This window comes from Acinonyx jubatus, chromosome B3 (genome assembly GCF_027475565.1).
Source record: "Acinonyx jubatus isolate Ajub_Pintada_27869175 chromosome B3, VMU_Ajub_asm_v1.0, whole genome shotgun sequence".
Lineage (NCBI taxonomy): Eukaryota > Metazoa > Chordata > Mammalia > Carnivora > Felidae > Acinonyx > Acinonyx jubatus.
Genome location: NC_069386.1, coordinates 68,234,690 through 68,258,631, shown reverse-complemented (window position 1 = coordinate 68,258,631; position 23,942 = coordinate 68,234,690). Strand labels below are relative to the sequence as shown.

Below are 23,942 nucleotides of genomic sequence, written 5' to 3'. Positions count from 1 at the left end.
CTTCGATAATCTTCAACAGAGATTTGTAAGAGAAGGCAACGTTTATGGCCAAGAGAAACTGTGGGCAAGTTCCTTCCCTTTGTACCATCAAGAAAATGGAAAAGATTGGAGCGGATGATCTCTGAAATCTCGGCTTAGCCCCCATGATCAACATTGGCAGTCCCTCACCCCCAACGCTATTATGTTTACGGTCAAGCATTCAAATCAGAACGAAGGGTGTAGTACCTGATAAAGGTCTCTCAACTCTTGCCTTTTCACCAGAGGCAACCCTTAGCAAATAGTTCACGTCTCTTTCTATTTTCTCTGCCGAAACATTATCTCCTTTAAACATACAAATGGGAGACTTCATCTCACACGTCTTAGGGAATCTCTAGAATTTCTTCTTTTTTTTAGAACTTTTTTTAAAAATATTTTTTAATATGTATATATTTTTAATGTTTATTGAGTTTTGAGGGAGAGAGAGCGCGAGCAGGGGAGGGGCGGAGAGAGAGGGAGACACAGAAGTCCAATCATGTTCAGCCTCTGAGCTGACAACATAGAGTCGGAGGCAGGGCTCAAACTCAGGAACTGCGAGATCAAGACCTGAGCCGAAGTTGGATGCTTAACTGACTGGGCCACCCAGGCGCCCCTTTTTATAACTTTTTCAAACGCTCTCTTCTGGGCCTGTTTCTCCAGAGCCAGGGCCTCATTTGCAGACACTACTTCAGATCGTCGTCGCTTTCAGTCTTAACGTCTTTTACTCCAGCGCGACGCCGGCTGCCACAGCAACACACTTCACCACTTTCACTTTGGGGGGGGGGGGCCCTTTCCGAGGCACTTGACACTTTCCTCAGACCGCATTCCAAACTCGAGCGCGGGGAGTTCGCGGTAGTACCTTGCCTCATTTCCGCCTCGCAAAGCGATTGGCCCAAGAGTCCTTCCCTTGGGTTTGAGCCTACAGCTCGCGCCAAGACCCGGCGCGCAGTGATGACGACATCGGGCCGCGGCGGCGACGACTGGGAGACTGGGAAGGCTTCCGGGGCCGGTCTGGCCGCTGAGAGCCGCTGTCATGGCGGCCATTCTGTGGGGCTTCTTTTTCGTCCTTCTGCTTTTGCTATCAGGGGATGCCCAGAGCTCGGAGCTGCCTGGGGCTACGGCCGATGGGTCAGGAGGGATTGGGGTCGGCATAGGAGATCGCTTCAAGATTGAGGGACGTGCGGTTGTTCCAGGGGTGAAGCCCCAGGATTGGATCTCGGCAGCCCGAGTGCTGGTAGACGGAGAAGAGCACGTCGGGTTCCTTAAGTGAGCATCCTGTGGGCAGCGGGAAAGAGGTTGGCGTGGAAGCCGGAAGGGAATTCCCTCTAGGAGAGCCAGGTGTCAGGAGCTGACGAAGTCGCTGTCGGAGGGTGAAGGGGCGGGCGCCGTTAGCGGTGTGTGCCGGGAGACCTTGGGGGGGGGGGGCAGCCCGACGCTCCCCCCCTCCCCCCCGTTTCCCCCTCACTCCACTCCCTGGACCTCGGAAATGAGGATGGCAGGTGCTTGCCCCCGGGCCAGCGCAGTGGGGTCAGTTTTCTTCAATTCCATTTTTGCCACATACGGGGTCGACCACTCTTGGGCACTGGGGACAGGTGGGCCCCTTATTTGTCTCATGCTGAATTCTTTGCATCTCATCTAGCTTCCATGGAATCTGGCCTTTTTTTTTTTTTTTTTTTTTTTTTTTTTTTTTTTTGCATTCGTTTCAGTCTTTTGGCAGCTTGATTTGTGTAGAAAGATGCTAAAAACAAATGGGAATTCTCAAAGCCCAAAGGGACTTCTATGATGGCATAGACTGGGAGGCTAACGTTGTCGCTTCTCAAATTAATGGGCCCTGAAGTCCCTAATCAAAGCACCGTTTTTTTGCCTGGAGGTGGGATTGTTGTTCTTTTTTTTACAGTTGAATTCATCGAGGGATTTGCAATATTACACTTGCTGGTATTTATGTGAGACTGGGGTTTCTCTACATTTGCTTATATGCTTGTCTTTTCTAGCTATTAGCAGAATAGGATTTCAGCCTATATTAAAGGACCTGGTGAATTTATTAGCACTCCAGTTTTGTAGCAGCCTGCTTTTCAGATGTTTAGGTACAGATGTGATGTTTTGTATCTTTCATTCGCTTCTTGGGAGGTGAAACTACAAACTGAAAGAAAATATTTAGGAAAGGAAATGTTTCGTTTGTCCACCACCAACTGATATTTGAAACCCAGACAACTTAAATGTGGACACTTCTAAATCTGATTTGCAGATATTCAGATCATCCAGGTGCTGTTGAATGAGAATTTGAATCCCAGATTAATAGATAATGACAACAAGGTTACAATCAGTATTTTGATGCTATTTGTCTTTGCAAATCTGGTATTCTTTGGAGTTTGCCCTAAGTAATGATGTTTTAATGAAAAAACTCTCTTAAGCCTTGGAAAACTAGCCTAAATTGACCATTTGGCTTCTCTTTTCTGCAGTATATAATTACTTTAAAAACAATAATTTTTTTTTTAATTTTAAAATAATGTGTATGCTGTGGCACCTGGGTGGCTCAGTTGGTTAAGCCTTGGACTTTGAGCTCAGCTCAGGTCTTGATCTCATGTTTCTTAGTTCAAGCCTGGCATTGGGCTTCACACTGGGCTTGAAACCTACTTAAAAAAAATTAAAATATGTATAAATATTCTGTTTATTGAAGAAAACATAACAAGTTAGGAGTAGCAAGCCTTAACATTTTGTTGTATATTTTGCAATCTTTTTGTAATCATATGACCTGTTTTTAATAGTAAAATATCTAGTACTTTGTAACCTGTTTTTTTTTTTCTTCAGTTAATATTTTGTGAGCAGCTTCTGATACCATTTCATGTTCTTCCATTTGTATGTAGAAAACTTAAAATTAATGTGAGGAGCTTATGGTGGGAACTTGTCCAAAGAGGGATAGGTAATTTTTCTTGTGCATGTTATGCATAACTAGCATGCAGTTTTATGTTTGTTGGAGGTGGCATTGGTCTTGGCTAATGGAGATGAGGGGAATTTTGACTGAGGATGCTTCGTGCCACTTCTTGCTCTCATCACTGTGTACATAAATCATAATCTATTTAGACATCTTCTTTTTGGGGTCATTTAGGTAGTTTTCAGTTTTTTGACATAGTAAAATTCTGCACGATACTTTTTTGGAACTTTTTACTATGGAAAATTGCAGACATACGCTAAAATAAACAGTAGTTTAGTGAATACTTAGGTACCCATCCCAGTCTACCATTTTTTTTTTTTTAGTGTCTCCTCTGTACTTAATTTTTTTCCCTGGAATATTTAAATATGATCCTAAACATCATATAATTTCACGTGAAAAAACATAATTATGTGTCTCTAAAAGATAAGGGCTTGAAAAACCCCCCACAATACTATTATTGATTTAATAAAGTAAATAATAATGCTATAACTTCATCTAATACCTCGTTCATTTATCTGAAAAATGCTTTTATGTATTCTTTAAATCAGGATCCAACAAGGCTTACATATTGCAGAGTCCATTTGTAAAACCAAGTTTTAAAATTTCATTATAAAATTTGTATATTATCTTTCTAAAGTAAAATATTTACTGTAGGTTGAAAAATAGATTTGCTTTTTCCTTTGGGCAGTTAGTTCTGTTATTTGCATTGCACAGTCATTGCTTTAATTAATTTTTTCTGGACCTAGAAAAATGCTTTGAAATTTTGTTCACTGAGGGTCCTGTGAAGAAGCAGAAGATACACTCAAATTAGAATAATTCCAGGAAAGTCGAATGAAAGGATTAAACAGTATAGTCGTGGTGTAGGGAAACCAGATTGTACAGTACTCTAGAGTTTACAGCCTCAAGGCTATTATCACCTCTGAGCTTGAAGGATGTAGGGGAAGTAAAGTTTACTGGGACGTAGAAGAAAGGACTGCCTTGAGAGGAGCAGTGTCACTTGACAAAACAAGTCACAGGTGGCTTCTCAGGGAGAAAGCTGGGGAAAAATACGCTAAGCTCATGTTCTTTCTTTCCTTCCTCCAGTCTGCAAAGAGAAGGGTGGAGAGTGGGTCCGAAGGGCAAATGAAAGACATCCAGCCTAGTAATAAGTGAACTTGATGTTTTACGTTTTTTCTTTTAATGTTTATTTATTTGAGAGAGAGTGGGGGAGAGGCAGAGAGAAAGAGAGAGAATCCCAAGCAGGCTCCACAATGTCAGCACAGAGCCTGACGAGGGGCTTGATCCCACAAACTGTGAGATCATGACATGAACTGAAATCAAGAGTTGGACACTTAACTGACTGAGATACCCAGGCATGCTGGTGTCTTTATTTCGATTCTGTTTTAGTTTAGTTTGTATTTTGAAGTAGCAAGGAATATGTTTTCCTCTTACATTTTAGTAAATATTGTGCATGTTGCAGAATCAATTACTGCTTTAGCTTTGAGAGAGTCTAATGATTTAAGAAGGATTATTTAATATATTATGCTGAGAATTATCTGATAAAGCCAATCCTTTTAGGATCATTTGTTTCCTAAAACAGAAACTTCTTTTTCCTCAGAATGTCAGTTTTCATTATCAAAACAAATTAATTTTGATCTATGAACCTGAAATTATCAGCTCTTGATGGGATGGTTTTCTAAGTCTAGAAGACTTAGAAGAAATCATTAAGGAAAAGGCAGGTGATTTTAACTACATAAACACGTTAGACTTTTATATATCCAAACTAAAGTAACCAAAGTAGATGGGAGCTATTTGTAACAAGTGGAACAAGTGGTACTTAATACCCCATTTTTTAGAAAGAAAGACAACAAAATGCAAACAAAAACTAGAAAAAAAGCCATTTATTTTAAAAAATCAATTAATTTATTGTTTAATATACGTCCAAGTTAGCATATAGTGCAACAGTGATTTCAGGAGTAGATTCCTTAATGCCCCTTACCCATTTAGCCCACCCCGCCTCCCACAACCCCTCCAGTAACTCTCTCTTCTCCATATTTAAGAGTCTTTTATGTTTTGTCCCCCTCCCTGTTTGCGTATTGTTTTTGCTTCTTTCCCTTATGTTCATCTGTTTTATATCTTAAATTTCTCATATGAATGAAGTCCTATGATATTTATCTTTCTCTGACTGGCTAATTTCGCTTAGCATAATACCCTCTTGTTCCATCCACGTAGTTGCAGATAGCAAGTTTTCATTCTTTTTGATTGAGTAATACTCCATTGTATATGTATATATGTATACCACATCTTCTTTGTCCATTCATCTATCAATGGACATTTGGGCTCTTTCCATACTTTGACTATTGTTGATAGTGCTGCTGTAAACATTGGGGTGCATGTGCCCCTTCAAAACAGCACACATGTATCCCTTGGGTAAATACCTAGTAGTGCAATTGCTGGGTCGTAGGGTAGTTCTGTTTTAATTTTTTGAGGAACCTCCATACTGTTTTCCAGAGTGGCTGCACCAGCTTGCATTCCCACCAGCAATGCAAAAGAGATCCTCTTTCTCTGCATCCTCACCAACATCTGTTGTTGCCTGAGTTGTTAATGTTAGCCATTCTGACAGGTGTGAGGTGGTATCTCATTGTGGTTTTGATTTCTATTTCCCTGATGATGAGTGATGTTGAACATTTTTTCGTGTGTCGGTTGGCCATCTGGATGTCTTCTTTGGAGAAGTGTCTATACATGTCTTTTGCCCATTTCTTCACTGGATTATTTGGGTTTTGGGTGTTGAGTTCGATAAGTTCTTTATAGATTTTGGATACTAACCCTTCATCTGATGTGTCATTTGAAAATATCTTCTCCTATTCCGTCAGTTGCCTTTTAGTTTTGCAGATAGTTTCCTTCGTTGTGCAGAAGCTTTTTTATTTTGATGAGGTCCCAGTAGTTCATTTTTGCTTTTGTTTCCCTTGCCTCTGGAGACGTGTTGAGTAAAGTTGTTGCGGCTGAGGTCAAAGAGGTTTTTGCCTGCTTTCTCCTCGAGGATTTTGATGGTTTCCTGTGTTACATTTAGGTCTTTCATCCATTTTGAATTTATTTTTGTGTGTGCTGTAAGAAAGTGGTCCACGTTCATTTTTCTGCATGTCTGTGTCCAGTTTTCCCAACACCAGTTGCTGGAAGAGACTGTCTTTATTCCATTGGCTATTGTTTCCTGGTTTGTCAAAGATTAGTTTGTGGGTCCATTTCTGGGTTTTCTATTCTGTTCCTTTGATCTGAGTATCTGTTTTTGTGCCAGCCATTTTTTTTTTTACTTAAGAAGTTGTTGCAGGGTATTGCAAAATGGGAACCCTAATACTGTAGTAATAATGTAAAGTGGTAATTTCCCTTGAATGAAGATATGGCTTCAGAATTGGAACTGTGTTCCTGTTATATCACTGTCTCATAGAAGGAATTAGAAGTATTTTCTATGTCAGGATTCTCTGCTCCTGTGGAGTGCTCTGGGCTATTTTCAGAAGCCTGGCAGTGTGATTATGGAAGCTGAAGTGTAGGGACAATTCTTGCCAGTTTTTTGTGGGGTTTTGTTTGTTTGTTTTTTCTTTTGCTAATTGCTCTGAACGTCATTTTGGGGGGAGTTGATTTAGGAGTTAACATGATTTAAAAGAAGAATACAAGCTATTGATCCAAAGTGTCTAAATACGATTTTCATTTTTCTAGGACAGATGGGAGTTTTGTGGTTCATGATATACCTTCTGGATCTTATGTAGTAGAAGTTATATCTCCAGCTTACAGGTTTGATCCTGTCCGAGTGGATATCACTTCAAAAGGAAAAATGAGGTAAGGGTACCTGATGTAGTTTTTACTAAAGGATAGACTACTGAATACCTCCTATATTCCTTTTGGATTTTATAGTTAGGATTGAAAAGTTTTCTCATTTAAACTACAGGTATTCCTTAAAACAATTAAAATATCCTTATATTGTTTTTAATTTAAAAATTTTTCTCACTCTGTTCCCCCTAAAATATCCTTATATTGATGTGTGTGTGTGTGTGTGTGTGTGTGTGTGTGTGTTTTGAGAGAGAGGATGCAAGTGAGCAAGAGGCAGAGAGAGAGAGAGAGAGAGAGAGAGAGAGAGAGAATCCCATGAGGGGCAGAGAGAGGGGTGGGGGAGAGAGAGAGAGAAAAGCGGCTCTTACCCAAAGCGGGGCTGGTGTTCACCTGAAGCAGGCTCACCTGATTGGGACTCAAACTCACGAACTATGAGATCGTGACCTGAGCTGAATGAAGTCAGATACTTAACGACTGAGCCACCCAGGTGCCCTCCTTATATTGTTTTAATCTGTGCATTGATAATATTATAAAGTTGAACTTCCTCCTTCTCTGCTTTAAAATTTATTTTAAAGCTCCTTTATATGAGTATATAGAGAAGAGGCAAGATTACCTACTATGAGAGCAAAAGCCCTATAGAAGTTGTAATTGAAATGGGATTCCTAAAGTGGGTAATAATTTAACTTTTCTAAATTAGAAATATTAATCGTCCCCTGTTTCTCATTGGGATATTTTCATAATACCGTTAATACCTATGTAATAGTTGTATTGATCTAGAAATTTCTACAGTTCTTTCTGAAATATTTAGTGTGCAGTGGAAATTTGGTTTTGTTTGAGAAAACTGATTATATTGTAAGTTTATATCTACGTGAGGATCATGATAAGAGAAGAAAGGGCAGTATCAGAGGCTGGCAGACTAGGAAAAAATTTCAGAATTTCTAAGTAGATGAACACATGCTTTGAAGTTGAGGAGAAAAGAATGCTGGACAAATTCAGGCTGTGTGTGGAATACCACAAATCCATTTGCAGTTGGAATCCGTTGTATAGATGTCCACAGTGTTCAGATTCCTTCTGTTGTAACTCCAGTTTATTGGTTTATTTTTTTTTATTGTCCCATGCCAGTAGTTGTCTCTTTGGCCTAATGACCAGGAAATATATGAAACAATTTTATTTATTTGCTTTTTTTTTCTAGCTTTATTGAGGTATGATGGCAAATATGAAAGAATTTTGAGTGGTTATGTCTCTTCTCTGAATTATCACAAAATAACTCTTTGTTGCAGTAATAAAGCACAGGTCTCACAAAGGCAAAAATAATTTTGGGGTTCGAGGAACTCTGTTTTATGACTGACCTTTTTGGTATATGTTCCAAAAATATTTAGGTTGATTTGTAGAGACTCCAAGTTGAGCTGATCTAATAGAGATATGTTCAGTTAGTACCATAATATTTACATTGGCATTAATGTTTATGCCTAAAATGTTTTCTTCTTTCTTTGCCTTTTTTGGTTTTTTTTGGACATTGAAAGTTTGAAAAGTATATGTAAATATGGTATAGTTCACATAGAGTGAGCCACACATAGAACTGTCTCATCCTTTATATCAGCTGAATATTAGTCCATTGATGCTGATGCCCATTAATGGACAGGTAGGGTTTTCTTTCTCCTCTTTTAACATGTGTGGTGAACAGAGATGATTATTTGGTAGTAATTTAAATTCTTGACATTATCATGAAACTAATATTATGATGCCACTAAGAATACATTCTTTAAAAACAAATTACTTTCCCCCCTATTTGAAGTTAAATTGTTGTCTTAGAATAGTCTAGTTTGTCCAAATTCTAATCGTATTTCTTGCTCTTGGCTATTTAGAGCAAGGGTGAAGCTTGAATTGAAGGTAATGTCTTGTAAATATGTTTATAAATATTTTTTGATAGAATAAATGAATTGTTTCAGAGCAGATGAACCTTATTAGGTATCAAATTTCTCATGTCTTAAAGGCATAAAGATTTTGAAGGAAATATATAGGTAAAATTCTAATGTTAAATTTAAACTTTAAAGAACTTATGACTTTTTATATATTTTAGAATTGGAAGCTTGGAGATGGGTGGGTGTGTTGATTGCACTATACTTATATACATATTTAAGTTTTTTTTTTTAATATTGAAAACAGTACTGGAGGAAATGAGGGTTGTTAAAAGGGGGTATTTGTCTGTTAACACCTATAATTTTTATTTACTTTTGCTCTGAATTTTGCATTAAGTAGTTTAAGCAAATAGAAATATTTTTCTGTATATAAAGTTTTTTGCTTTTTGCTTTGGGTAAAGAGTACTTCCTGCTTTAGCATTTAAGGACTGGTTGCAGCAGTGGGATTCATATTCTCAGTTCCATTCCTGATGATTGGATGCCTGAAGCATAGGTAAAAAAATGAGGCTCTTATCATTTTAATAATTGGGGGTGGAACAAAATAGAGAGCAGATGGGATTCATATAAAATCCTCATATTCTTGACCAATATTTTGTAAGCATGCATGGTAACATGACAGACATTTCCTTTTAAATATATAGCTCCCAGAAGAGCAAGGGAAATCCCTGGGGGACAAACCATAAACCACTTTCCTACCTGGGGGTTTTGATATTCTAACCAAAATGCTTAGATTTTATTAGCAGTATGTAGGTAAGAGGTAAGCCTTAGGCTTGCTTTGGGCGAGAATTAGATCTAAGACTCGATTCCCCCTTTGACTCTTGGCATTAAAATCAACTAGTCTCCCAATCTAGCCCTGGCCTTTTGAAGGGGAAAATCTCTCCTGAAATTTGATAGTCACAGTCCTCCCTCACTGAAATTTGGGGTGTGAACTTATTACTTCCTGCATGATTCAGAAACTTTCAAGCTGTGCAATTAACAAGATCATCCCTGGTCATAATCCTGAACTCCTGGTGAAGACAAATGCATAAACTTTCTGCAGGGAGATATTCTCTATTCAGGCCCACACATAAATAAAATTATCAAATACCCAAGAAAACAATGTACATTGAGTCAGCAGATGAATTAGATATATAAGAACCTTATATAATAGGATTATTGGATATGGACTATGAAATAGTTTAAAGTATATTTAAAATGCCTAAACAAATAAAAGATCTATTTTGTAAGAGTAAGATACTACAAAAACAGACCATTGATATTTGAAAAAGAATAAAATAGAACTTCTACAATAAATACAGGCTTTGGAATACAAAATTCAATGCATATGTTAAACAACTGAACAGAGGTTTGGTGAACTGGAAGACAGATAGGAAAAAACTTACCCAGAATACAGTACACATAAAGGAATGGGCACTGTGAAAGAATTTAACAAGATGCAGAGTAAAAAATGAAAAGGTCTAGAGGCACCTAGGTGGCTCAGTTGAGTGTCTGACTTTGGCTCAGGTCGTGAACTCGCGGTTCGTGAGTTTGAGCTCCACATCGGGCTTGCTGCTGTCAGCCTGTCAGCTCAGAGCTGGCTTTGGATCTGGTCTCCCCCCTCCCCTCCCCTGCTTGTGCTCTGCCAAAAATTTAATAAAAGAAAGAAAGAAAAAGTTCTAACTGGTGTCAAATAGAAGTTCTGGGAGGAAATGAGAGAGAAAAGAGGAGGCAGTTTTCAAAAAGTAGCCTGGAACATGTATGAACATGTTGAGAGTTTTGATTAAAATTAGTGACATCTCTGGTGAAAATGTAGTGTTACCTATGGTACTGTTGCAGGACTTTCTTTTTTTTTCCTTTTTTTTTTTAAATTTTTTTTTTCAACGTTTATTTATTTTTGGGACAGAGAGAGACAGAGCATGAACCGGGGAGGGGCAGAGAGAGAGGGAGACACAGAATCGGAAACAGGCTCCAGGCTCTGAGCCATCAGCCCAGAGCCTGACGCGGGGCTTGAACTCATGGACCGTGAGATCATGACCTGGGTGAAGTCGGACGCTTAACCGACTGAGCCACCCAGGCGCCCCAGGACTTTCTTAAATCATAATTTTTTTCTGCAAAATTTTAGACTTAAAAATTGGGTGTGCTCATTAATGCATATCTCAGACAGCCAAAGAAATAAAATACAACATTTTTATATATTTATAACAAAATTAATTTATTATTAAATATCATCAAAGAACTTTAGAGTTAGAAGAATTCTAAAAGACCTTTTGATACATCCAGAGAAGAACTTGTCTAGCCCCACAGGACTAGGTAATAACAAGAGTTACAGCTAGAAACTAAGTCTCTCTCTCTACATTTTGCTAAATATTTTAGAAATACAGATAAAGCTACTTTAATCCAATTTCTAAGATCAAAAGTTTAGATGCCAAAGCATTTTAGAAAAATGGTAATTTTAAAGGTAATTATAAGGCATTGTTAATATAAGCAGTTCTTTTAACTAGTAATGTTTTTGATAAAATTACTGATGCTTTTTTCATGTTGCTTCATCAGAGCAAGATACGTGAATTACATCAAAACATCAGAAGTGGTCAGACTTCCCTATCCTCTCCAAATGAAATCTTCAGGCCCACCTTCTTACTTTATTAAAAGGGAATCGTGGGGCTGGACAGACTTCCTAATGAACCCAATGGTATGTATCAGGCTACAGTTAAACATCTTTACAAATCTCTAATTTGAATCTAGGAATTTGAAAATTTCTAGCCCCTCTGAGAAAGAAAGCTGAGGTCAGATTGTTAGATGAAAGGATAATTGTGAAGTTTATTGATTTCATAAAAATAGTAGCTTTAGGAATACTAATGAAAAGAATATGGTGAGAATTGCACAATAGATTTGATATTGAAATGTGCAACAGAAATGGGATAAATACTTATTTATGATGAAATGTTTTAAAATTTAAATGGAATAAGAGTATGTGGTAAGTCCCATGGAGTTAGCAGTCTCATCCTTCATACTACCTGCATATAAGTCCACTGATGAATGTGCCATCATTTATTAATCAGCTACTATTGATGGCTTGAGTGAGGGTCTTTCTCCTTTTTTCACATGTGTGGTAAACAGAGAATTTTTTCTGTGGTAATTTAAATCCCTGGTATGAAAATGATGTTATGGTATCCATTAATAATAAATCACTAATAGAATACATTCTTTAGAAACAAATTGACTTTTTTTTCCTGCTTGTGGAAGTTGAATTATTATCTTGTAATTGTCTAAGTGGTGATCATAGTCCTTGCTGATGGCTATTTAGATCACAAACAGGAATATTTGGGGACTGTACATTTTTTGAGAGGAATAAATAGTACCTAGAATCTGCTATCAAGAGTAAAGAAGCAGGAAGGTAGAGTGGATAGGAGAAACCAGCAATGAGGTTCCAAAGTTTATTGAGAAATAGATTCCATGTTCTCATTTCTGAAATTCATGGAAACATATACAGTGCTAAAGCTTCTAGGTCATTTTTCAAAACTAGTCACCTAGTACTATATTGCAGTCTCGAGAGAATGTACATTAAAGGGGCAATATAATATTTTCTTCAAGAACCATAAAGTCATCTGGAAAGAGACGAGCTGGCCATCAGGGTCGCTATTCCCAATGCCAGACTGCAGATTGAAGAAAGTGAATAGATAGTTACATTTGCAAACAGTTTGTGTTAAAACTGTAAGCACAAATATAAAGCGAGGTGTCTATAAATTCCAAATCCACATAGATAAGGCTCTTCTCTACAGCAGTCAGACATTGATTAGCACCTGTATCAAACAGGCTGAATGAGTAGATTTGAGATGGTACTGCTAGGTTTATTCTATATATAACATATGAATCTTTAATTTCATCATGGGTTGTTAAATGCAGATTTTATTCTGCCGTTAAAGGGGAAAAACATTTTCTGGATTTCTTTTTTTCTTCCATAGGTTATGATGATGGTTCTTCCATTATTGATATTTGTGCTTCTGCCCAAAGTGGTCAACACAAGTGATCCTGACATGAGACGGGTAAGGTGATTGCCCCCACTGTGAATTTTTGAACCATATTCCAATGCCTGATTCATTCATTGTGGCTGAATGGCTTGGGTTTTTTAGCTTTATCCTAATTCCCAAGCCAAATTCATTCAGAGGTTGTATTAATACAGTATCATTTTCCTGGTATTAGTTAGTTGTTTCCATTGGACCAGATAAATTCAGTTGGTTCTGCCTGATAAAAGCCTGGGTCTCTTCGTACAGCTAAAACACTGCTTAGTACTGCTCTCTTTGTGCCTCACTTGTTAAATAGTTGAAATGCATAATAATCCTGGTAGTCCAATCCAAATAGTTTGCAAAATGATAGCTTCTTACAATTTACCTTTACTTTACAAAACTCTTCAGAGTACACATTTAGTTTATGTGTTCAGACACACACGCACACAAATTTGGATAACCAAGGGAAGAAAATAGAATAGCGACTTCCAGACTCTTCACCCCCAAATTATACTGGTTTGGCAATGGGCAGAGGATTGCCAAATAAGATGCTTCAAATTTAGTGCCACTACTTTGTCTCTCTGAAATATTGGCTTCCATAAAATCTTCAGAATTTTTTTTAAACCATTGTTTTTCTTCCACCTGGAAATGATTAACAAATACCTCCTGAGTTCTAAGTTTTTCCACTGTATGTAATATATTGATGTGTTGACACCTTCTTTTTGCTGAATGAACATTTATTAATCAATGTTTAGGTTATGGATACTGGGGATACAAAAGTGAATTGTATATCATCCCTGTTGCCAATGAGTTCAGAGTCAAGAGTAGGAAATAGCATGGCTTTATAAAATACTTTCTCTTGCCGTTAGAGGATTGTGGGTGTATGGGTGAGGCAGTGTATTTGTGTTTTAAATGGGAAAATAAGATATGCATAAAATAAATAAAAATACTTGCTGAGGTAGTAGGTGATTAAGTTCTGTAGAAGGCAAGGCATTTTATTCCAAGCTGGAACAGCAGAAAAAGCTTCATGATTAAAGTTTTAAGATATTTCATAATGTCTCATTGCCAAATTTGACATCTTTGCTTCAGTGTTGGTCAGAAAGTATACATCCTATGTAATCCTGGTATCTGTTAAGCCAGGTAACTCTCCGTGGCATCAATAGAAGGAAACATTAGAGGTCACATTGGATTAAAAGTTCATTCCTTGCAAAGTGCTTTGCACATAGTAAGCAGTATAAAAAGTTCTTTATTCAAGAGCTTCAGAATTGAACAGATTAAAACATAGATTTGATGATATATTTTTGCAGGGTCTCAAGACTTGTTACGATATATATTTGATTATGAGGGCATGTTAACTTTTTTTTGGGGGGGAGCATGTTAACATTTTTGATTTATGCTTATGTTTCTTTTCCTGTCCATATCTGTAAAAGCACATTCTCCTTGAGAACCCATGTATAAATTCTACCTTTGGAGAGAAAGCCTAAGCTAATATCCTAGTGGTGTTCAACTTTACATGAGAGATAATATAATATTTGCTATTTTTTCCATGTGTGAACTAATACTATTTTAAGTTCATTTTTGGAATGTTACATAAAATTCATATGTAGCATATATTACATCAATATTGTTGAAGGTAGAACAATACTTTATTGATTGTTGGCTAAATAGAGAGAGGACAAAACCTCAAAATAAAAGTGCCAGATCCTTATGAGGTCCTGCCAGTGACTTGTTTGTAACATTTTTATTGCTGGCTTTAGATGCTGTTAAGGTCCATAGTAGTATTCATAGATTTACTACTAAGGGCCTTAGGAATTAAGTGTTGGAAATGCTGTAGTTATTTTCCGAACTTTTCTAATAGCCTTGATATATAATTAAAGATTGATATTCTTTTTTTAAATGATTTTTTATTTATTTGAGAGAGAGAGAGAGAGTGTGAGCAGGGGAGGGACAGAGAGAAAATCCCAAGCAGGCTTTCATGCTATTAGCACAGAGCCCCACACAGGGCTCAAACTCACAAACCCTGAGATCATGATCTGAGCTAAAATCAACAGTTGATCACTTAACTGACCAAACCACCCAGGTACCTCTGATATTCTTATTTTTATGCATTTAAAGAAAGCATGAGTTTAAGAAAACACTCATTTAGGGGTGCCTGGGTGGCCCAGTAGGTTAAGCGTCCAACTCTTGATTTCGGCTCAGGTCATGATTTCACGGTCATGAGATCGAGCCCCCTTAAGAGTCTCTCCCTTTGCCTTTCCCCTCATTGTGCTCACACTCTCTCTCTCTCTCTCAAAAGGTAAAAAAAAAATTTAAAAAGGAAAGAAAACACCCATTAAAACAGTAAGAAAGCATTTTATTTATTTATTTATTTATTTATTTATTTATTTATTATTTAATGTTTATTTTTGAGAGAGAGAGAGCGAGTGAGCAGAGGAGGGGCAGAGAGAGAGGGAGACACAGAATCCAAAGCAGGGTCCAGGCTCCGAGCTGTCAGCACAGAGCCCAACATGGGGCTTGAACTCATGGACTGAGAAATCATGATCTGAGCCAAAGTTGGCTGCCTAACCAACTGAGCCACCCAGGCGCCCCAGAAAGCATTTTAATCAGAAAACATAAAATAACGGGCACCTGGGTGGCTCGGTTGAATGTCCACCTCTCAATTTTGGTTCAGGTCATAATCCTAGGGTCATGTGATTGAGCCCCATTTCAGGCTCAGCACTGAGCATGGAACTTATGGAACCTGCTTAGGATTCTCTCTTCCTTTGCCCCTCTCTCCACTTCATGGTCTCTCTCTCTCTTTCTCTCTCTCTTTCTCTCTCTCTCTCTTTCTAAAATTAAAAAAAGAAAAGCATTAAATGAAATGACAGGAATATGGTCACATATAATAATAGAAAGTACTGTTTATGAAAACATAAGCCAAATCAAACCCTAGGCAAGATTTATTGGACATTTATTAAAGGATCACATGCTTAGTAGTATAAAGGAGGTATGAAACATGGTTTCTAAAAGGATACAGGAGTGCTGATTCATAGGGGCACATGTACCCCAATGCTTATATTTATAGCAGTGCTATCAACAATAGCCAAATTACCGAAAGAGCCCAAATGTCCATCAACTGATGAATGAATGAATCAAAAAGATGTGATTTATATACACAATGGAATGCCACTCAGCAATGAGAAAGAATGAAATCATGCCATTTGCAACAATGTGAATTGAACTAGAGGGTATTATGCTAAGAGAAATAAGTCAGTCAGAGAAAGACAGATGTATGTTTTCACTCATATGTGGATCCTGAGAAACTTAACAGAAGACCATGGGGGAAGGGAAAGGGGAAAAATAGTTTCAAACAGAGAGGGTGGCCAACCATAAGAGACTCTTAAATACAGAGAACAAACCGAGGGTTGATGGGGAGAGCGGGGACGGGCAGGGCTTGGGGAGGTGGGGAAAATGAGTGATGGGCATTGAGGAAGGCATTTGTTGGGATGAGCACTGGGTGTTATGTGTGAACGAAGAATCATGGGAATTTACTCCCAAAGCCAAGAGCCCACTATGTACACTGTATGTTAGTTAACTTGACAATAAATTAGGTGAATGAAAGAAAGAAAGAGAAAAGGAAGAAAGAAAAAGAAAAAAAGAAAGAAAGAAAAGAAAGAAACGTGGTTTCTGAAGTCCTATTGGGTATGACATTGCTGAGAACCAGTAGCTTCTACTTGTTCTATTCCTCTTCTTCCTTGATGGAAATGTTAGTTGTTAAATGACTTGAAGGATCCCAGTGCCTTTTGTATTATTGTACTTGGTCTTCTTGCAGGAGATGGAACAGTCAATGAATATGTTGAATTCCAACCATGAATTGCCTGATGTTTCTGAGTTCATGACAAGACTCTTCTCTTCAAAATCATCTGGCAAGTCGAGCAGCGGTAGCAGTAAAACAGGCAAAAGTGGGGCTGGCAAAAGGAGGTAGTTGGACAGTCCAGAGATAGCATTTGCACAGACATGGCAACACTGGGTGACATCCAAGCCTTGAGGGAAAACCGTGAAGCAACTACTGTAAACTTGAGTCATCCTTAAAGTTGATCTCTTATAACTGTTGTGTGTGGTAATTCTTTAGCACGTGTTTTGTACTTGGTACACAAGAAAACCCAGCTTTCATCTTTTGTCTGTATAAGGTCAATATTGATGTCACTGAATTAATTACAGTGTCCTATAGAAAATGACATTAATAAATTATATGAAGTTCTATACATTATGTATATTAAAATGTCTTAATCCAGAGATAGAATTATCTTGTCATTTCTTCTTTACTTGATGTTTCTTTTATTCCAGACAGCTTCGTTCTTTCATTATATGAAGCTTGAAATTGATCTTTCCTATCTAAAAGAAGTGGTTGCTATTTTTAGAGCAGCATGAACCATTGGGTTTTTTAATGGCCAGACCTTGAAAATTATCAGCCCTGCCCTGCATTTAACATTTCCTGATGTTTGAGGTAGAACCAAATTCTGATGTCTTAATTTGTGTTATTACAGTTAGTTTCAGAGTATGGATATATGAATTAGAGTAGATGTTACCAGTTTTTAAGTTTTTGTTACCATCATTGGGATTCATTGAGTATCAGCTATGTGCTGTACTTCAAGGAGGGATTCAGAGATGGAGAATGTCAGTGGCTGTCCTCAACAGAGCTTATTATGGAAAGAGGAAGCCCAAATAATAACAGGGAATGCATAGCCAGGTGAAGGAAGTGCAGCAGTAGGAGAGCCTTCTGGAGACTAAGGATGGAAAATCAACCTTAGAGCTCCATGTTGTAACGTTGGTAGTGTAGCACAGGTACCTTTTAAATCCTCTCGTCTCTCTCATCATTGATTTTCAGAGTTGTTGGAATGTAAATATTACTTTCCAATCAGGATTATCTCAAAAACCTTATGTCAATAAGTTATAAAAATTTCATACCTTTTGTTTTTAATTAAAAAGGAACTCAGACTGTTTATAGTATTACTGTAGTAAAGGTCTCCTATTCTCTTCTATGATAAAGAACTCCCCTATTGCTTTCTTAAGGTTATTAAGTCTGCCAGAATGACAAAAAAATATTCCAAACTCGTATTTACCCTTTTGTAGTAGGTACAATTGTTCATTTTGAAATGAGGTTCATAGGTTTTCTTTTAAAGACATAAGCTTTGATACAGGACATTTTATTAACTCATATAGTGTTTGTATTATTATATGCTAAAGTTACCAAACTGGTTAAGCTATGAATGATTAAGGGGGGAAACTGGGCAATGGTAGAACTAGGTAGGTCTTTGGAAATGGAGTCATTTATTGAAAATAACTTAAATATTAGAATGCTAGTTGAATGAAAGTTGCAATTTAAAGGAGACAGGATATAGTGAGAGTCATAGTTATATGACTGGAAATCATCTTGAAAAATTTGAAAATTTGGGGTGTCAAAATTTGCACATAGAATATCTAATGACCAAAAAATTAAAAAGAACTTTCAAGGAAATTATTTCATATCTTAATTAAGAAAGTTTGTGGTTATTTTACATAGATTCTAAAACCATCTGAATATAATATATATACATCCCTTATAATATGGAATATTATTATATCAGTTGTATATGAACATCTTATCTTTGCATGGAACCTTCGTCAAATGCTTATTGTGCTTACAGGTGAAGAAATTATTGTATTTTATTGGACAATATTGGGTTCAGTGTAAAGGGACTGTTTAGCTGCTAACTTGCATTTTGTGACTTTGGGCAAGTCACTTCCCTCTTTGAACCATATTTTATCTTGTTCATTGTTGTATTTCCAGCATTGAGCGTATATATAGGCACACAATAAATGTTTGTTGAATGAATAAAATAATGGGCCTTAAGTTTCCTCATCTGTAAATTTAAGGATTTGGATTAAACCTGTAAATTCCTTTTCAAGATCTAAAAATCCACTATAGTTCTAACCTGGTCCTATTATTTCCTATCCACAAAAACCATATATCAGTGCCAAATTTTTCTTTTTTCCCCACTTCCTTTGATTCTTTTTGCTGTTATTCATCATTTGGAGGCAAAGTAATATTTTGCTCTTCTTTAGGGCCTTTCTTAGATTCAGTTTACATATATCTCCTAAATATAAGCTTTGTGTTTTAAAATTTTTCACATCTACTAAGTTAAACCTGAGTAGTGACTTTATGCAAAACAGATCTTTGTTGTTTCTTGCCAGGAAGTCCTGAGTGCCCAGAATAACTTCCAGGGAGGATCCATACCTCCTAAGTTTTCAAGCAGTGTTTTAGGAGTCAAAACCTCAGGACTCACCTTGAATCTGGTTAACATTTTGAAAAGATTCAGGATTTTACCTAGCTTTCCCAGAGTAGCAAAATATCTTATTTCTCTCTTATGTTTCCTCTAATGGGAGAGAAGAAGCAACCATTCACCATACTTTTCAGTAATTGGAAAGCTTTCAAGGTCCTGATGAGGAATGTCATTGATGTCATTTAAGTGGTCACTCAAACTTTCAGGAAGTGCTCAAAAAATCTATTGAAAATATTTTTATTGAATATCTTAGAAAATTAATCCAACTATTTTTATTTTTGTTTATTGCCTTCCAGGTTACATATAGACCTGCTTTTGCATGTTTACAATTATTTATGTGCCATTTTGTATTTAAACCCAACAAAAACTCTAAGTACTAATCTCAAGGGAATACAATAGAAACTAGTGGCTAAATCCTTTATCTCAATTTAAGGAGTATGTTGAAACAGGACCTAGTTGTACTGTGCTCTTATTTTAGCATTGTATATATGATTGTTGTCATCATTTAGCATCAGATTTTTTTTAGTTTGTAAGGTATGTGAGAATAAAATAACTATTTTAGAAAAAAAAATCCTCCTAGGGGCCCCTGGGTGGCTCATTTGGTTAAGTGTTCAACTTTAGCTCAGGTCATGATCTCATGGTTCGTAGGTTCGAGCCCCGCATTGGGCTCTGTGCTGACAGCTCAGAGCCTGGACACTGCTTCGGATTCTGTGTCTCCCTCTCTCTCTGCTCCTCTCCCATTCACACTCTGTCTCTCAAAAGTAAATAAAGGTTAAAAAATTTAAAAAAAAAATCCCTCCTCAAATAGCCTCAAATATTAGCTTATCTCTTTTTTCTTTGTAACACAACTTTATTATGGGAGTGTAGGGGAACTGAAGCCATTCATGATGGCTACAGTCCAGTAGGATTGAGCCAGCCAGGCTAGCATGCCTGAGAACAGGGAGGAGTAAATTAAGAAGGTCAAGTAGTAAATAAGAGGAATGAGTAAAGGCATAAAAACTAGCTGTGCACAGCATTTCCAACAGAGAGCGTTTGATAGGGCATGTAATTCCACTAAAATTTAGTAAACTAGTAACTTTGAAGATTCATAAGTGTACCTCCTCAGGTAATTTTGAAATCAAGTTTTCCATATATATGAATGTATAACGTACTCACTTTTAATGAGCTCCTACTACATATATTTGAGTATTTTAAAAACACTTCTAAATAACTAATTTTTTTCTAAAAAAATTAGAAAATATTTAGAATTAAATGATCATGAAAATTCAGCATGCAGAGTGAGAAATGGAATCATTCAGAAGTGTTATGAGATGATCCATAAAGGACCGTGAGAAGATATATAAGGAAAGCTTCCTTGCAAAAAACTGCTATCATGGAGTCTTGTGCATTACACATAAGAAAGAAGGAGAAATACCATTTTGCGCTCATCTCTCCACAGAACTGGATGGACCTGCTTTCCCACCCACAGCTGGTTGGACTGAGGGTGGGACTTGGCCAATCAGTTGGGTGGTACTGGATCAGAGAAAGTAGTACGTTGACCCTGAGCCACAGGTAAGCAGAATCAACAGTGGAATCTACCAAAGTAAGGAATCCGACCCACAAAGAGGATAGCAAATGCCCAGGTAGGAGACCATGGTGACCCCCAGGGAGGGATGGAGAGAGTAGCTGCTGGATAACCTTTCAGGTGCATGGAGGCACACTTGGTCTTCTTGCAGTGGATTCTGTGAAGGCCTCTTGAATCCCTTCCCTCACTGCCTCTGCCCTAACCCCTTATCAACTATCCTGACCAGGTGAGTCCTGCGTGCAGTTTTATCCTCTGTAATAGGATACTCTAGGAAGGCTGATAGAAAACGTGCCAGTGAGTGATACTCATATATTGGTTCTACTAACTTCACGACTATATGGATTAGATCTAATTTGGGAAGTATTGAAGGGTCTGTAATTTTTGCAGTTTGGTAAAGAGAATGCTGAGGTGTTCTCAAGTGCCTATTAATCCCTTTAAAGCCAATTCTAATCAGCTGTTTAATCAGCCAATTTTAATCAGCGGTCTGAGAAAGGAAATGGACTTAAATCGCAGCAGAAGGAATTTGTTGTGAAGAATTTCTTGGCACGGTAAACGAAATTGTGAAATGCTAGTGACTATGAGATTTGCTTTTCTTGGAGTTAACACACTGGGCAGTCACCTCTGAGGATGGCTTATATATATACCCACCTGACAGTTCCCTATCCCAAAAAGTGAATTCTTTTTCCCCAGAATGTGAAGCACGGTAAGATCGATATTTTAATGGAGAAGGAAATGAGACATACCAGCAAAATTGGGCTGTGGAGAAGGGAGAGGAAAAACGAGAATAAGCAATTTCTTTTCTTTAATGTACATCTATCTGTAGGGTTGTCATCCACTTTGCCCCTTGTAACTGGCTCTCCCCTGAGCACTGGGTGCAGCCCACAGGAGTATTCTCTCAGCAGCTGCATTTGTGGCAGGTGGCCCTGCTTTTATGGGTATTGCTGATTTTTCTAGGAAGAGCATCTCACCCAGATTAGGCCGACGGCTGTTCCTTGAGAATTTGAAATTAAAACCGAGAGACTAGAGAAGAAATGGCAACGTATAAACTTGCAAGGTATTCATGGCTATGTATTCTATCATGCAAACCACACACACAGAAAGGGAAAACAGTTCCAAAGAGAAAAAAATAGAAAGGAACAGATGCACAGAGAGGAGCTGAAATGCAAGATGAATTTTGAGAACCGAACCTTTGTTCCAACTCTTTCCTGAGATGCCTGTGTTCTTGTCCCCGGATTCCACGGAGCTCTGCTGGATCTTATAATGTAGTGTTTCTGTGTTTTATGTTTCAGAAGTTGTACAGTAGGTTTCTGTCACTTGAATCCAAGTGTCCTCATTTACACACTTTTCCAGAACTGACCAAAATGATCTCCAGCCTGCTGAAAGCCCCTCCTTTTCCCTCAGTCAGTACCAAATTGACCGTGTTGCCTCCACGTCCATCTTTAATGAATGGGTCCTGTTGCTAATTTTCGGACCTTGGGAGAGTTACTTAACCTTTCTGAACCTCAGTTTTATCATGTGTAAAATAGGTCAAAAGCTTCAACTGTAAAATGGAGGAAATAACTGCTTCATGAGTAGAACTTTTCAGAAAACTTCGCAGGTATTATTTAATATCCACACCAACCCTATGCATAAGTCCTCAGTAAAAGTTTGTAATTATTACTATTTTCATATTTCAGATGAGGAAACAGAAGTTAAAAATTTCCCAGGCTCACCAACTGGTCCCCTGGTGTGAATCCTGCTATTTCCTCTAGGGCTTCTTACAAGCTAAACTAAAAAACTAAATATTTCTATACCCATAACCAACACGTAGATATACATCTATTCCAACTTGCCACCCTCTGCCTGCGTTTATTGGCATCATCTAGGGACTTGCCTTTCTCCTTCCAAACACTTCTCAGAGAGAAGCGTGGTGTAGTTAAGAGAAATTGACTTCCAAGAGAAAGTGGTTCTAGTCCTAGTCTCTGGTGCCTAGAGCTTCCAACACCATGAGCCTAAAGATCTTTCTAAAAGGCAAATCTTAAGGGTCACCCCCCTATTAAAATCCTTTGTGGACTCTCTATGGATTTTAGGTAACCCCCCACCCCCAGTCACATTTTCTCCAGACTCACCTCTTGCACTTCCTTCCTGCATACATCTCAAGTTTTCCCACAGTTTACTGGATGCTTTATACTCCCTTTCACCTCTGATCTGGGCCTTTTCAAGTATTTCTTCATCTCAACTCGATGCCCCACCCCTATCCCATTCTCTTGTCTACCTCTTACATCTTCTTCGGGACTTAGTGTAGAAATTACGTTTGACAGAAATCTTCCAGATGCCCCCAAAGCTTAGATAAGAGTCTCTTTTCTGTCCCCCCCCCCCTTCCTGCCTGTGCTTAAGCCATTAGAGCACCTCAATTTATTGGATTGTCTTTTTACTTCTCTGTGTTCCCTCTCTGGACCCTAAGCTGCTTGGACTGTAAGGCATTAGTAATAGTCCTGTCCTCAAGGAAAGGTAGAAGGAATCTTAACTTCTCTTCTAAAATAATTCTGCGGTGGCTGCCATTTGCAACTGAACCTAGCTTCAACTTGCATTGTTGGGATCACAACTCAAATCATTAGGCAAAGATAGAGATCACAGACTCATGGTGAATTAAGCTTCTTCTCAGGGAACCACAAAGATGCTAGTCACGCCAGAACCCGCCCCCCTCCAAAACCCAGAAACCTTGTCTTGCAACTATTTCCTATGTTAAGGTCTGCACATACTTATTTAGTCAAGAATATATGCGAAGCATCTATACTATTGAATGTGCCAAGGGTTACTGGGTGAGAGAACACAGTTAGGGACAAAATAGCATGATCTCTGGTTTCAGAGCTTAAGAGTTTAGTGGGAGAAATTGACACTAATCAAAACACATACTGATGTGTAATGAAAACCTTGATAGGTACTCCAAGGAAAATCCAAGCTGCCAGAAAAGCTTATAACATGGGCACCTGGATGGGAGGGTAGAAGGGAAATGCAGTGACCTGTGATATAAGATGAAAGACTGCGTGGGAATTAAGTAGGCTGAGGCTGAGAAGAAGGGGGATAAGAGTGAGGAGCTTCCCAGCCTGAGCTGAAGTAGAAGGGAGGTAGGCTCCAGAAGGAACTGAAAGAACAATGTAGATAAAGCACTTCCAGAGGAAGAGAGAGCACCTGGACACCTGGGTAGGCTGAGGCTGCCTGGAGGTGTCACAGGACTGAATTTGCCTTCTCTTCCCTTGGACATGCTTGCTCCTCTCGGGACAGATCATGAGGGAGAGGCCCATGTGCGGCGTTCCACAGTCACCTGGCTATGACTTATTACTGATAATCAGTCTGAGCAAACTGAGGAACATGAAAATCATCGCCCCAAACTCTTTAGTTGAAATGTCAGGGTCCCCCAAATATTGAGATAGTATGTTAATTGGA

General features: G+C 38.1%; 1 protein-coding gene across 1 annotated transcript; it reads left to right on the top strand.

The window, feature by feature from the left end:
- Nucleotides 1-988: 988 nt before the first annotated feature.
- Nucleotides 989-18,512, top strand: EMC7 (ER membrane protein complex subunit 7). The gene is made up of 5 exons (XM_015066344.3): nt 989-1,281; nt 6,638-6,757; nt 11,197-11,335; nt 12,609-12,689; nt 16,462-18,512. Exons 1-5 carry the CDS (start codon nt 1,049-1,051, stop codon nt 16,612-16,614), a joined length of 726 nt encoding a protein of 241 aa, XP_014921830.2. The 5' UTR covers nt 989-1,048; the 3' UTR covers nt 16,615-18,512.
- Nucleotides 18,513-23,942: the final 5,430 nt, after the last annotated feature.

Bases quoted from the DNA above. Each gene is read 5' to 3' on its own strand.
- EMC7 (XM_015066344.3), top strand. From the start codon at position 1,049: ATGGCGGCCATTCTGTGGGGCTTCTTTTTCGTCCTTCTGCTTTTGCTA. The intron at 1,282-6,637 runs GTGAGCATCCTG...TCATTTTTCTAG, and splicing joins GAGCACGTCGGGTTCCTTAA to GACAGATGGGAGTTTTGTGG. The intron at 11,336-12,608 runs GTATGTATCAGG...TTTCTTCCATAG, and splicing joins ACTTCCTAATGAACCCAATG to GTTATGATGATGGTTCTTCC.